The 13,940-nt window shown below is 36.4% G+C and overlaps 2 protein-coding genes across 7 annotated transcripts in view; one reads left to right on the top strand and one right to left on the bottom strand.

Moving 5' to 3' along the window:
• fli1 (Fli-1 proto-oncogene, ETS transcription factor) overlaps positions 1-6,420 on the top strand; it is a 39,821-nt gene extending 33,401 nt beyond the window's left edge. For all 6 annotated transcript variants that reach the window (XM_023351507.1, XM_023351508.1, XM_023351506.1 and 3 more), the window contains 4 exons: positions 5-64; positions 452-511; positions 2,977-3,024; positions 3,174-6,420. In XM_023351507.1, coding sequence (XP_023207275.1) covers positions 5-64; positions 452-511; positions 2,977-3,024; positions 3,174-3,703 — 698 coding nt within the window. In that variant the 3' untranslated portion in view covers positions 3,704-6,420. The remainder of the gene's footprint in view (positions 1-4; positions 65-451; positions 512-2,976; positions 3,025-3,173) is intronic.
• Positions 6,421-10,500: 4,080 nt separating this feature from the next.
• Positions 10,501-11,636, bottom strand: kcnj1 (potassium voltage-gated channel subfamily J member 1). Its single transcript, XM_005808912.2, has one exon. The coding sequence runs from the start codon at positions 11,634-11,636 to the stop codon at positions 10,518-10,520; it is 1,119 nt and encodes a 372-aa protein (XP_005808969.1). The 3' UTR covers positions 10,501-10,517.
• Between the last annotated feature and the right edge of the window lie 2,304 nt (positions 11,637-13,940).

The raw sequence follows: 13,940 nt of genomic DNA, 5'->3' as shown, positions 1-13,940 counted from the left end.
TCAGATCCATCATACGATGCTGTACGGCGGACAGGGTGGTCTAACAACATGCACAGTGGCAAAGGTAAGGTCACATATAGTAACGTTTTAAAGATCTATTTATGTATTTTTGCATTTGACTAAGGAGTGATTGAAACTGACTGAGAACACTACCTGTCAAAAATAAACTTTGTCAGTGGGTGTTCAGGGCCATATAAAATACTTGGTAATACTTTTATCTAGAGTTTGCACCAGAGGAGATGTATCACTGACATCAACACTGTCTAGACATGTGGGAAAGACTCCATAAGATTGCAGAAGGCAGTCGAGTCACTTCCTTATTTACTTTGGACCTCTACTAAAATGCCTTCAAGATATGTAGTCTTGTTATCTGTGACCACCCTATGCCTATAGTCTCTGAATCATGTTATGTCTCCCTGTCTTCATCCAATGACTGCCTCCCTCCTTGCAGGTTCACCTGTAGTTCCTCAGAATGTGACCAAGTCCACTGAGCAGGCCAGGCCTCAGCCAGGTAACTACTTACTCTGTAGCATTTGTGCTTTTGAACGGATGAGCACAGACTCAAAACTTATTGTTTGAAGTGATAACATGTTTTTTTATATATTAAATGCTTTGATAAAGCTATTTTTTTCTTTCTTTCTTTTTTCCCAATCTTATCTTGATGTTGGCACTTAAGACAGTCAAGCATAATTACACTTTGTTCACAGCAGAATCCTTTCTGGATACTTTGGCTGTAATAGTAATGTCTACACTACACGTCTGTTCATTAGACATAGTTGTGGAATTTGAATTATGAAACTGTTTTCAGCTACTTTTTGTGACAAATAAGAATTTAGAATCAAAGCATCACATCACCTCCAGCATAACCTGGCTCAATACTGGCAGCCATCTGTCACAACCAACGCTGTCTTCAGTTAGAGAGGACAGAGCAGAATGAAGAAATAAATTACAAGAAGAAAGAAATTAACCAATGCAGGATTATTTTTGATGTTCATGAAAATAAAAAGTTGACTGGAGTGAAAGGAGAATGGTTAGTTGACGTTAGAGCTATTTCAGACAATGCCCTCCTTCAAGAAGGTAACACAGCCAAACAGAATGTCAGACCAGGTGTAGCTACTATGAAGAGAAAAGTAATTAAGAGAAAACAAAGTGTTGACAAACATAATGAAATAAATAATGCAAATAATACAAATTGGAGAGTCGTACAAGAAAGTGAGGAACAAGTGGTTTGTTTGTCCAGCATAATGACAATAAAGATTTATCTATCTATCTATTTATCTATCTATAACTACACAGTTAGCTTAGGATAACCTAATATACAGATATACAGATGCATTCCACACAGAATAATATACTTCAGGCATTATTTCTGTTAATTTTGATAATATTTTACAGTGAATGAAAACCCATTTATTTCTAAAAAAAAATAAATAAATGAATAAATTTAATTGAATTGAATTACTGAAATAAATACATCTTTAAGTGATATTCTAATATATTGCACCTGCTATATATGCACCTGCACGTTTTGGCATCCAGTAACTATAATAAAGCTTAACAGCAAGTTGACAAAAATAAGTAATCTAAAAGAGGATTGTTCTACTGAGCCAAGACATAGTGCAATGATTTTCACCTTTTGAATATAATACCTCTATTACAATATATTTTATAATGTTAAGCTGTTAATTAGATATGTTCATTAAATAATGTAGATATCATAAAAAATGATCATAAAGATCTTCAAAGCATTGAATTTACATAATGCAGAAATATTCCAGGATGGAAAGTTTATAAAGAAATTTCAAGTTTTTTTTTTAAAAAAAAAGGAAAGATGAGAAGTATGAGATGGCCAAGTATGCCTTAAATCTAACAGAACACCTCTAAGGTATTTTAAAAAGGAAGGTACAGCAACTCACACACTCCAGTAAAAACTGTGGAAAGCAACTTCACCTGAAATATAAATTACACATTTTTATACAATTATACTATTTTCACCTTTTATGTGATGTATATTAAGTATAAATAATGCAATATACAAAAACGGAGGAATCAAATCAATGACATGAATTTGCTTGAATTTTCTTGCAGCAAGAGTTTTCAAAGTTACTCTTAGCAACATCATGTTAAGAGTAACTTGTTAAGTTAAGAAAGCTAAGAAGTTAAGAAAGCGACTATGAAGTTCTGACAACAGATCATTGGAAAAGATTTTTATTTTCGTTATATTTGACTCCACATATACGTACAACTACAGACTTCAGTGAACTCCTGCCTTTTATTTTCTTGATAATATTTTCATGTTGAGTAGTTGACTGATGTTCTCGACCAATACTTGCACGTCTACTGTTTGTTTTGATATTTCTCATTGATGCTTTCTGCATAAAATATATTTAGATATAATTTTTAGTGAAAACATTTGGAACAAAACTTACAAAGAAAACTATGTTTTCTGTCTTAATAAGTGTATTGCTTAGTTTTAAATTACATACATTTTAATGGCTAATGCTTCAGTTGGGCTCTTTCCCACAGTTGGATATCTGAGCATAATGTGCAGGTATACATGACATAAATACAGGGATCTGCAACTGCCAATACAGTGTATGATTTACTATGGACGTCATTGTAAAGAGTGAAAACTACTCAGATTGTTGGTAGACATTTTGAATTGTTGCACTAACACTGGTCACCGCCTTTTGTACATTCAATTTTCCAAGCAGACACAAATAGGATGCGAATTGAATTGAAATAAATTTTGAAAACTGGCCAAATAAATCTTAGCATACCGCTTGCTGGCAAAACCTACAGGCGCGACTGACACAAAAAAAACATTCAGACAGTAGACAAACAATGGGTTTGGAGTGAAGTTTTGATAGGGATTCTGTTACCAATTTTACCTTTTTTTCCCTCAGGACATATTACTGTACTTTATACCACAGAAATTGAATTTCAGATTGATCATCTTTTTAAATTTCCCTACAGATCCTTATCAGATTCTGGGCCCCACCAGTAGTCGTCTCGCCAATCCAGGTAAGATTATTGACATGTTTAATCCCTCTGTAATCAGACAAATACTGAAATCTGTAAACATAACAAAAAAACCCCATTAATAATAATTTCTTATATTTTAGAGACTGCAAATGTCCATGACAATGATTTCCTTTTCTGTCCTCTTTCAGGCTCAGGTCAAATCCAACTTTGGCAGTTCCTCTTGGAGCTCTTGTCCGACAGTGCCAATGCAGGGTGCATCACTTGGGAAGGGACCAATGGAGAGTTTAAGATGACAGATCCAGATGAAGTGGCGCGACGATGGGGTGAGCGTAAGAGCAAGCCCAACATGAACTATGACAAGCTGAGCCGTGCGCTGCGCTACTACTATGACAAAAATATCATGACGAAAGTGCATGGCAAACGCTATGCCTACAAGTTCGACTTCCATGGTATTGCTCAGGCACTGCAGCCACACCCCACCGAGTCATCAATGTATAAATACCCCTCGGACCTAGCCTATGTGCCTTCTTACCATGCCCACCAGCAGAAGGTCAACTTTGTATCCCCACACCCTCCATCTATGCCAGTCACCTCCTCCAATTTCTTTGGACCCACTGCTCAGTACTGGAGTTCGCCCACTGCAGGCATCTACCCAAACCCAAATGTTCCTCGCCATCCTAACACCCATGTGCCATCCCACCTTGGCAGTTACTATTAAAACAACTCTCACCGATCAATGACCAACTTTTTAAACCTACCTTCTCCCCCTACCAAAATTGCTGAGCTGCACTCCTTGTAATGCCAAAGACTGAACAGATGGAAACAAACATCTAAAGAAATGCTGTTCCTTAAAGAAGAATGAGTAAATTGAATATTTTTTTGTGTGTAAGAATTTATAAAAACTGGATACTTTGGTCTACAATGGAATACTACTTATTACAACTGTTTATAGATGCACATCTAAGTTTTCTGTGCCTGTCATTTCCATTGTCTTGAAAGTTTCATCTAAAAGCCAATACTTGTCCCAAAGCCAAAGGAAAGGTGTTGAGCCTGATTGTGTCAGCCTTTTCTCCATGCTACCTTACCAGACATGGGCCTACCACTTATGGGTCTCCATTTCTGTCCTTCTCAGTACACCTTGCTTAAAAAATCAGCTGTAGCCGCTTATCGACTACCTTTTGGGGTTTTTCCACTGTTTTTCTTTGCTTTTCTGTTCATCTTCTTGTTTATTGTTACTTGTGTGTGTGTGTGTGTGTGTGGAGGGGGGGAGGAAGTGTGTTGTGTGTGTATGTGTGTATGTGTGCCTCCAATAGACACGTAAGAGATCTTGCAAGAGGAACTTTTCTCAGCACTGAATAAAAATTGGCGACTGGAATACACAGTTCACCATGCCGCCATTTAATTTATCCTCCAAAACTGGAAGGCTGGAGAAGAGTTAGGTGCCATAGAATGAAGCGCTGTATGTTTCTGCTGAACCTGGGTCAACTCAGTTGCTTAAAGAATGTTTTCAATGTATTTTGCATGAAGTCGAGAGAGATGATAGGTAATAAGCACAGCAGAGTTAAGTCAATTGTGCTGCGGAAGCAAACTCAAGATTTAATTGCAGTAATTTGCAGCAATTTCCGCTCTGAGTGTCTCTCTCTTGTGTTTTTTTTTTTTGTTTGTTTGTTTGTTTTTGGTAGGCCACACACTAAGCTAAGTGCTTGACTCGTCGCTTCCTTTCAGCCATAGTATTTTGAGATTTTTTTATATCGCTCAACCATATCAGTATTAATGTGAACGTTTTCTGGCTTGTGAAATACTCTTAAAAGAAAAAGCCTTGCCTAAATCAAAATATGTCAGATGTGGTTATTTAAGAATAATAATAATGCATGTCCATGTATTGTCATGAATCTAAAACATGAAAGTGATTTTAGAGTATGTGGGGTTTTTTTAGGGTTATGTTGGCCTTGCTGTTTTTGAGGATGTTGTTTAACTATCCAAAAACCCTTGAGTCTTTATCTACTTTTAAAATGTGCTGAGAAACAAAGCTCTAACCCTTGCAGAGTTAGGGTTATGTTCCAACTGCTGATCTATATCTTATCATTATTATCAATTACCAGTAAACAACTAAAGTCCTGAAGAAGGTATAACTGTTTTGTTAAATCTGACTTTTTTAAAATATATTTTCTGACAATAACAGCTGCCAGGCTTTATCTTCTCTCTTTTTTTAGGCCAGTTGTACCGGTCAGTGTGGAGAAGTGATGGGCCGCGTGATTCTGATTAACAGACACCCATGTTGCAGTGTTTCTTTTTTTCTCCAGGGCTGGATCCTATCATGAGAGTCGCATGTTTGGTGAAAAGTCTTTCGCTGATCTGCCAGCCCAACAAAATGCAAACAAATCTCAAGTCAGAATTTCTTCATTATCATGTAAAAATATGTCAAAATTACAACTATAATCAGCTTTTCAACTGTCAATTTCAGAAATTATTCAAAGGACGTCACTGAAAATAGACACTTGAAAATAAGTCATTTATCAAAGAACAAAAACCAATGAAGTATGACGAGATGAAACAAAGAAATCCTCAGATTCGCAAACGCTGTGCGTTTGTCAGACCTATTTTTTATTATTTTATAAGCATCAGTCAACTAGGCATTAAAGCAACTTACTGTATAAATTATGCAGAGTTATTTTCATATGTGACACAGTATAAAACGCCAAGAGAGTTAATACGAGTTGACCTCGGTCAAAAATGCAAACTTTTTGAGTCCATTTCTGCTAGTAGTATGTTGAGCATGTTAAGTATTTTTATATCTGTACATTTGGGCAATGCAGTTTAGCATTTTTGTTTTCATACAGGTGTTGTTTTCTAAAATCCAGTTGTAACATCTTAAGTGCCTGTAAGTTTAAAAAATATATCTGTATATTATTTGTTTGTAATCCTAAAACCACAAATGCCTGCTTAACTCATAACCTAATAGAGATGATTCCTATACTTTGTATGCAGTTCATGATGGTGATGGAGAGATTCCAGTGCCACTCACTTTTTATACTTAAAGTTCATGACTAGCCCTGTGCTTTTAAGGTTTTCAGGTGTTTGATACTCAGTAATACAGCATTAATATTTACATCCAGCTTTCTTTGCAGATGTATAGCTTTAAGTGAACAAATCCAAAGGGAACATGTCATTTGTAGCATAAAGAAATTATTGTAATACCCTTAACCTTCCTGTTTTGTAAGTAGTATCAGTGAAGAGGAATCTGTGCTACTTCTTCATATATGCAAGGTATTTTGGATGTTGAGTCCATTATATGTATTGTGTGTATAACTTTACAATTAAGCAGTGTATTATTTTTAATATTAATTAATTGTAATTCCTGCAATGTATGAAGTAAAACCTTTTGAAAAAGGGCTTTTGTATAGAAAATGTGACAAAATAAATGTTTTTACCTCTCCAGCACTGTTACTCAGCCTGACTTTATCTCTACCACAGTTGAAGTCGATCAATATTCAATACTTTGTTTGGATCACAGGGAGATTGATGCCTATTTCTAGTGGCCAACGAACAAGAGAGAAACATCAGAAGGATAAACATACATAGGAAGAATGCCAACTCAACATAGAAGAGCCTGAAGAATCCTGGAACTCAGGACCTTCTAGCTGCAAAGCGAGGCCACAGTGCTAATAACACCAACACATAAACACATCACATAAACAAATTCACATATTTAACTTCACCACTGCACTTGTTAGATTTTTGTATTCACTTTTATGTTAGAACTTTGTCGGAAAGAATAATAGAATTCTTTATTCTCCGGACTGAAACAATTAATTGGTTTACTTATGATTAATCGATCATTCGACTAATTTAGAAATCGAATAATCGTTACCTGGAATATACAGACTCTGAAACATGCCAATTGATAAAAGGACAACACTCAGAGTAGTAATTAAGTCAAAGAATGTACAAAAAAAAATGTACATTTGCATTTCAAATAAAAAAATCGTCTTTGTATGTCAACATGTTTTGTACAGAAGTGCTCACGTAAAGCAATGCTTTGCCATTTTAGACAATAAAAGAGTCAAAAGAAAACTGCAGAATGTGACTTTTTTTTACACAATAAGTCATTAAAAATAATGGCAGCGATGGATGCAAATTATTAGATGAGATATAATCTCGGCGTTTTGGGGAAATTGTAGTCTGCGATTTTACAGAAGAGCTATGTATTCAACACATTTGAATGACACAACGTTTTATGTTGTGCTTCATCGCACATGAAGCAACTGTGCGATGATGCTTCATGTCTTCTTCCTTGTGGGTTTCAAAAATCACTGTTGTGTGTTTTTTCCTTTACTCTGTTTTATTTTTTTATTTGTACTATGAACCAAGAGTGTGTGTCTTTATAAAAAGTCTAAATTAAGTTGAATTGAATTAAAAAAAAAACTGTCCTCAGAGAAAGCCTTAAAATATGAACTGGATCCCATTGTGCTCTATCATACTTTCAGTTACTAGTAAAGCATATTCCAGCAGCTTTGTCATCAAACCAGCTGTTTTTGTGGTTTGTTATTCTGGACTTTGATGTGATTTCAACATCATGCTCAATTTAGAGGCTGCTAATATTTCCTATCTGCCCTGTTGTTTAGCATTTACTAAAGGGGGGTCAAAGGTCTGATGCGCCTGATAAACTAGGAAACGGCTGATACTTGACAGAAAAAGAAGACTAGCAAGGTTTTCTTTTCTCAATGCCATCTTTTTGCTGTGAAAAACATTTAATAACATTCCTTCAAAAACGACAGAACATCTCTACATTTTTAAAGCTTTGTTGACTTTGAATCATACACAACTGTGTCATATACAAAGCTGGGAACAGAGACGTTGTGCATTTCTTTACTTTAGAAATAGAGCGAGCAGAGACTTACAGAATCTGCATTCCTAGAATAGTAATAGATTATTAAAAATAAAATCTCTTCCTCATATAAAACTGGATATAAATTGGAAGAAACACATAATTTATCAAATCTAGTCATACTAAATTAGATAAAAAAATTTTGGATGACTTCCAAGCTGTGACGTGGTTCTGTTTTATATCTCTACACTACAGCGCCATGTAGTGTAGAGTTACTACACTACATGGCGTAGTGCTGAGTAAATGCATCAGTTATGATGCCAAACATTTAATCAACCATAAAGTACTGACACACCCATCCGGCACCCATATTTCTTTCTTTATATGTTTATTTATTTTATTTAAATGTCAAATCAAATGGGGGAAAAAATCATTCAGGTGCCTCAGAGGGAAAAGAAATTGTCATGAAAATGAGAGACTTCCTCATTTTCAAGGCCCTGTTTTTTTTGTTGTTTTTTTAATGTCAGACTCCAGTGGCAAATGCTTCTTCTTGAATGATCAAAATTGGAAACAAAAAATTCTGGCCTGGACATATTAACCCTCCTGTTATGTTGTGGGTCAAATTGACCCGTTTTAAAGTTAAAAAGTTTTTTAAAAATAGTTGGAAGTATTTTTTTTGCATTAAACTCTTTCTATTTGTCTTAATAGGTGCACTCTACATATAAATTGAAAATATATTAATTTTACAGATTTGTAACCCCTCTCCCCCTGTGTCTACTTTTTACATAGATCAGGTCAATTTGACCCGGCAGTCAAGTTGAGGTGCAAAAAAAGGTTAAAAAATGTCCAATTCTATATGTTTCCTTGCAGCTATGAACCATATTTCACCACACACACACAAACACAACACGCATACATGCACACACCGACGCACACACGCCCACTTTCTCACTATTCTCTTTACTTTACTAGGAAACTGCGAGAAAGCAGGTGTTCATACAACTTTTGACGGGAACATGTTCTGTTTCCGTGGGCAATCTCCACCCACACTGAGTGGACACTCAGCAGAAGTGGAGGAAAACATAAATACTCTCTGCATGACTCATTTATCTTGATTTTAATCAGCGGGTCAGTTTGACCCTGAACAGTATGTGTGTCTCAAGTTCAATTATAAAGATCACCCATTGAAAAAAAAAAGTATAATATAAAAATTTTTACCAAAAATCAATTTCAAGAAATTAATTGTTTTTTTGTGTCTAGATTTTTTTCAGTGGACATAAAAAATGTAAAACATTTTATGTCCAAATGAGTATGAGTAGGTTGTTGTCATTGATCCTTAATTTCTGAGAAATTAAAAAACATCATTGCACAAATATTGATTGAAATGGTTAGTTAATATTCAGATACAAAAATGTTTTGGAGGATTTTTTTGATTTCTGACACTATTGCGTGATTGAACACTCCCCGGGTCAAATTGACCCACGAACATTATTGCTGTACCTCAGAAAGGAACATAACAGGAGGATTAAAAGTTTTTGTTTTTTTTATTTGCTCATTCAGGTTTGCTCACTAATTTTTTAATTATTTATTTTCTGAGCAGATTAAGAAATAATAGTTGAAGTAAAAACATATATATTTTTTGTATTTATGTTAAAAATATCTGCACTGAGAACAAAGTGGAATCAAAGTCAAAGACCTTGTTTATTCTGATTAAAGCGTGCCCTGCACACCCATTAGCCACAAATAGGCAGATTTATGTTTTTAACCATTGTTCATAAAAAAAATGTTATATTCCTGTGGTAATTTCAAGTCTTCACATAAAATTTACACTACTCCAAATTCAGCTTCTGGTTTGACGTTCTATATCACACACCAGGTGTGACATTTAGCTTTGGTTTGGTGTGAAAAATTTTACTGCAGACAAATGTTTATAAATGCAAAAATAAAGTTTATTTTACTATACATGTTTTACCCCTGAGTAAAAGAAATAAAAAAAAAACAGATAAATATACAAAAACAATTGAGTTTGCTGCATGTAGCCAAGTTAAGCATTGTCTGAGAGATGTGTTTTCTCAAAATATGTTAATTTGTAAAAAAAAAAATTAAAAAAAAAAACAATAAAAAAACTATCACATCACTCACAGCTTTGAAAGGCTGGCCCAGGAGACCAGCCTATCTGAACAGTTTAGCATACTGCTTCAAGTCAAAGTATCACTTTTAGCACATCATCTGTTCATAATTTAAAAACTCCTTCTTTGGTGACTTATTACATGTTTTTGTCTGTTTTATTTAAAACAAAAATAACTCTTATGAAAGGTAAAAAAAAAAATCTCCTTTTCTTCATACAAATATCATCACTGACAGAAAAGCTTTGTGTCAATTAGCTATGTTTCATCAGCTAACATGTCCTAACCTCCAAAAACAGAGTTTTCATCAGAAGATCATGACAGGTGTGGTTTTACATGCAGACACATACAAAACTCATAAGGAGTGCCTTGATCCCACAAGTTTCTTATTTGTAAATACAAAAAAAATAACAAAACAATTGGTTAATCTGATTCAAGTTTAAATGCAAAGGATTTGGTTGTGGTTGTGTGTTCATCCACAGGTGCCTCCAGCAACGGTCTGTCCTTGAGGAATTCATTGTCGGGAGATACAATGGCCTGCCAGTCAGATATTTCAGCCTGCGTGAACAGCAAGTGTTTCACAACTTGGTGACATTAGGGGGATTGTCAATTTCAATCACTTCAAAACCCGGGTTGTCATGTCCTTCTCTGGAATGGAGATGATGTCCTTTGATGTTGTGATAACAGTATGCACAATGTGAAGTGGCTACCGGAACCACTTTGGAGAAGTTGGAGAAGTCAACTCTGTATTTCCCTTCTTTGCTCCTGGAGATGATCGGCAGGAAGTTGTAGCCCCACATGATCTCCTGAGGAATAAAGGAGGTTCGCACCTGGAAGGAAGAACTTGTGGACTCTGCTGTGCCATCCAGAAAGACCACAAGCTCGAACTCTTTGTCATGTAGCGTGTCCACTGCCATGTCGAAGAAGGGACTGCTCTTGTCAATAACGTGATGCAATGTGAGAGGAGTTACAAAGAATAGGTTGTCCTTCCCAGCATCTACTAGGAAGTCAATATTCACTTGGTCCATGATGATTGTCTCACCGTCTGGCGTGGTTGTTGTTCTCAGCAGCTTGCCATAGATCTGGCTTCCAATCATCAGTGTCTTGCGCAGGTTGGCCACTCTGATGGACAGGCAGAGAGAACCATTTCTGGGACTGATGACAGCCATTTCACTAAACGTGACAGTCTTGGCCCTCTTTTTGGGTAGGGAGATCTTGGACAAGATGATTCCACACATGAAGCAGTTGATAACTGCTCCAAGAAGGGACTGGATAATGATAAGGGCCACAGCACTAGGGCATTCAGCTGTGATTGCTCTTCCACCATACCCAATAGTTGTCTGGGTTTCAAGTGAGTACAGGAAGGCTGTGGTGAGTCCAACGACATTCTCAACGCATGAATTGTGATCTGAAGGGGGCTCTTGCCATCCCAGATCTCCATTACTTCGGGCAATCCAGTACCACAGCAGGCCAAAGATAAACCAGCTGAGGGTAAAAGACGCAATGAAAATAAACAGGACAAAACGCCACCTGATCTCAACAAAGGTGGTCCAGAAGTCAACCAGGAAGGCAAAGTGGGTGCTATACTTAATGTTTCCATACTCAATGTTACAGCGACCATCTTTAGTCACCAATCTGGTTCGCCGCCTTTTCCTCTCCAACATGTAGTCCTGGATCCGCTTTTTTAAGGTGCTCATCTTTCTCTCTTATTCAGTAATCTATGAGACAACAAAAGAAAGACATGAAATGTCAACATTGAAAAGCTGGTAAAATACCATACTAAATAATAAAATGAATAGGAGCTGTCTAACATAGAAACATCTGATTGTGGCAGATGAACATTAGATGGTTCTGCTACTAAAGAAATGAGCAACAAGTTTTTTTATAGTGCAAAAGTTTGGTCAAATACATCAACTGCACAGTCTTAAAAAGTCCTCCCTTTTTATTCCATTTGCTGTCTTACCACTGTGCCCAACATGCTTCTCTCAGCGTATGAAACACAATCAGTTATACAGAAACTGTTTTTGATGAAGACTCCCACATGTATTCTTCAAGACTAGAATCAGGTTCTTATTAACGTGTCTCAACAGAAAGAGGAGAGCTAAATAAGGCAGTAAAATTATTTAGGCAAGCCATTAGAGCAGTTCCCATAAATAACAACCTTCAACTTTATTAAAGCTTTAATGTCTCATAAGTATGCTGCTTGATATACGGCCACTGGCGGCGGTGGTGGCACCAAATTTCCACATTAGTGTGTAGTCCCTGTTCTTGCCAAGTCATGCAAAGAGCTATTTGGATTATGTCATGTCTGCTAGTGAAAGGCTACTAAACAATAAGTGCAGAAACTTTATATATTTTTTGGCAGTCTTCAAACACCACAGTAGAGACAAATTGGATAAGCTCACTGTATTTCTTGTTTTGCAAGCTGTTAACCTCTTGAAGATACGCTGGGTCATTCCAAACCTAATCATTAGGTCAGCAGGTTTTCATGCATTAGGTCTGTAGTGAAATAATTTCAGGCATTTAGGGATTTTGCGTGCTATAGGTCATACTAAATTACAGCTTAGTGTAAGAAAATGACCACATGTACAAGTGAAGGCATGCCGGGTGAGACTCATTAGATGTGTTAGTAGAGCCTAATAGTGCCATCTTCAGCTTCCCATTATTCTATTTAATTTAATCTCAAAATATGCTTAATTTAGCTCTCCTATTTGATTGCATTAAATTAAAAACCATTCATATTTTGTTTGGTTTGTCTAAAGACTTTTGGAACCTGTGTCAGTTTCTATGCGACTGACATAGATGGAGTCTGATTAAACCTTTTAAGCTGAAAATCAAGGAAACATCTTAGATTTTCATAACTGAGATTTTACATTGGAAATTGTGATCTTAATGTTAACCAAGAAAAATAAAATCTATATTTTGTTCCATTTGCTATTTCTATTAAAAACATGCTGCAAGAATGTGAAGTCTCAACTCACCTGAATGGAAAACTGTGAGAAGCATCCAAAGCTGAATGAATGACAGTTTCCTCTTTCTCTGGTGTGAGGCAGCTGAGGTGTGTCCTCTTGTGCCAGACGAACCACCTCGTGTGTCTTTATACTGTCGTGTGTCAGCATGTTAGAATCAGTCAGGTGATGTTAACGCCCACAGGTACATCAACCCCTCCACCCTCCACCACCACCACTACAATACACACACACACACACACACCCACGCCTATGCGTAGAACGTTCTGGCACTAAAATCTTCTGTTTTGTCCACAAATGGCAGGCACCAAAGACTGAGATGACCCCTGTCATGCAACTACTGCATAACGCTGGATTCGAACTAAGTTGTTTCATTTCTGAACCCCAGTTTTTATGCTCTAAACTCTCAGTAAACAAGTAAGCCAAGGTAACATTGACAGTGTAAATGCGACGCATGCACCTGTAAATGACTGGTTTTGTGCATCTCAATGTCAAACAGACATAAACTGTGAGAATGTTTGCACGTATGCATTCTTGAGGACTTTGGAGACAATGAAACTCAGCTTTCAAACTGTGAAGATGTGACATCTTAAAATAATTTGAACCTTGCTGAAAAAAGTTGCAAGTGTTTTCAATAAATTGGCATCTTTTTATGTTTCGCTTGATCCAACGGAGGTCATAAACTGCAAATGGAGTTGTCACCATCAATCCAAAGTCAGCACTTCTTTACTCAGTGCAGACCTTTTCTTATGATACAATGATAAAGCTTTTCCCCCCAGACTGGGGATAGGGTAAGACACTAGAAAGATGAGAAGATGATGAAACCAAACAGATTTCTCTCTGGGATTTGTTGAATGCAGAACCAGCTCAGAAGCTGCAGATGTTTTAATGCTGGGGGGAGTGTAAGTTGTAAATTGTAAAGGGATTCATTTATCAAAGTGAATCTCATTACATACTGGGCATGCTGCGGTATTACCTTACATGCTGTCTGGTGTTTATTCTAGGAATATTTAATTACTATTGACATATAAT

The sequence above is a fragment of the Xiphophorus maculatus genome, chromosome 18, assembly GCF_002775205.1.
Source record: "Xiphophorus maculatus strain JP 163 A chromosome 18, X_maculatus-5.0-male, whole genome shotgun sequence".
NCBI lineage: Eukaryota > Metazoa > Chordata > Actinopteri > Cyprinodontiformes > Poeciliidae > Xiphophorus > Xiphophorus maculatus.
This window is presented reverse-complemented; position numbering and strand designations above follow the sequence as displayed.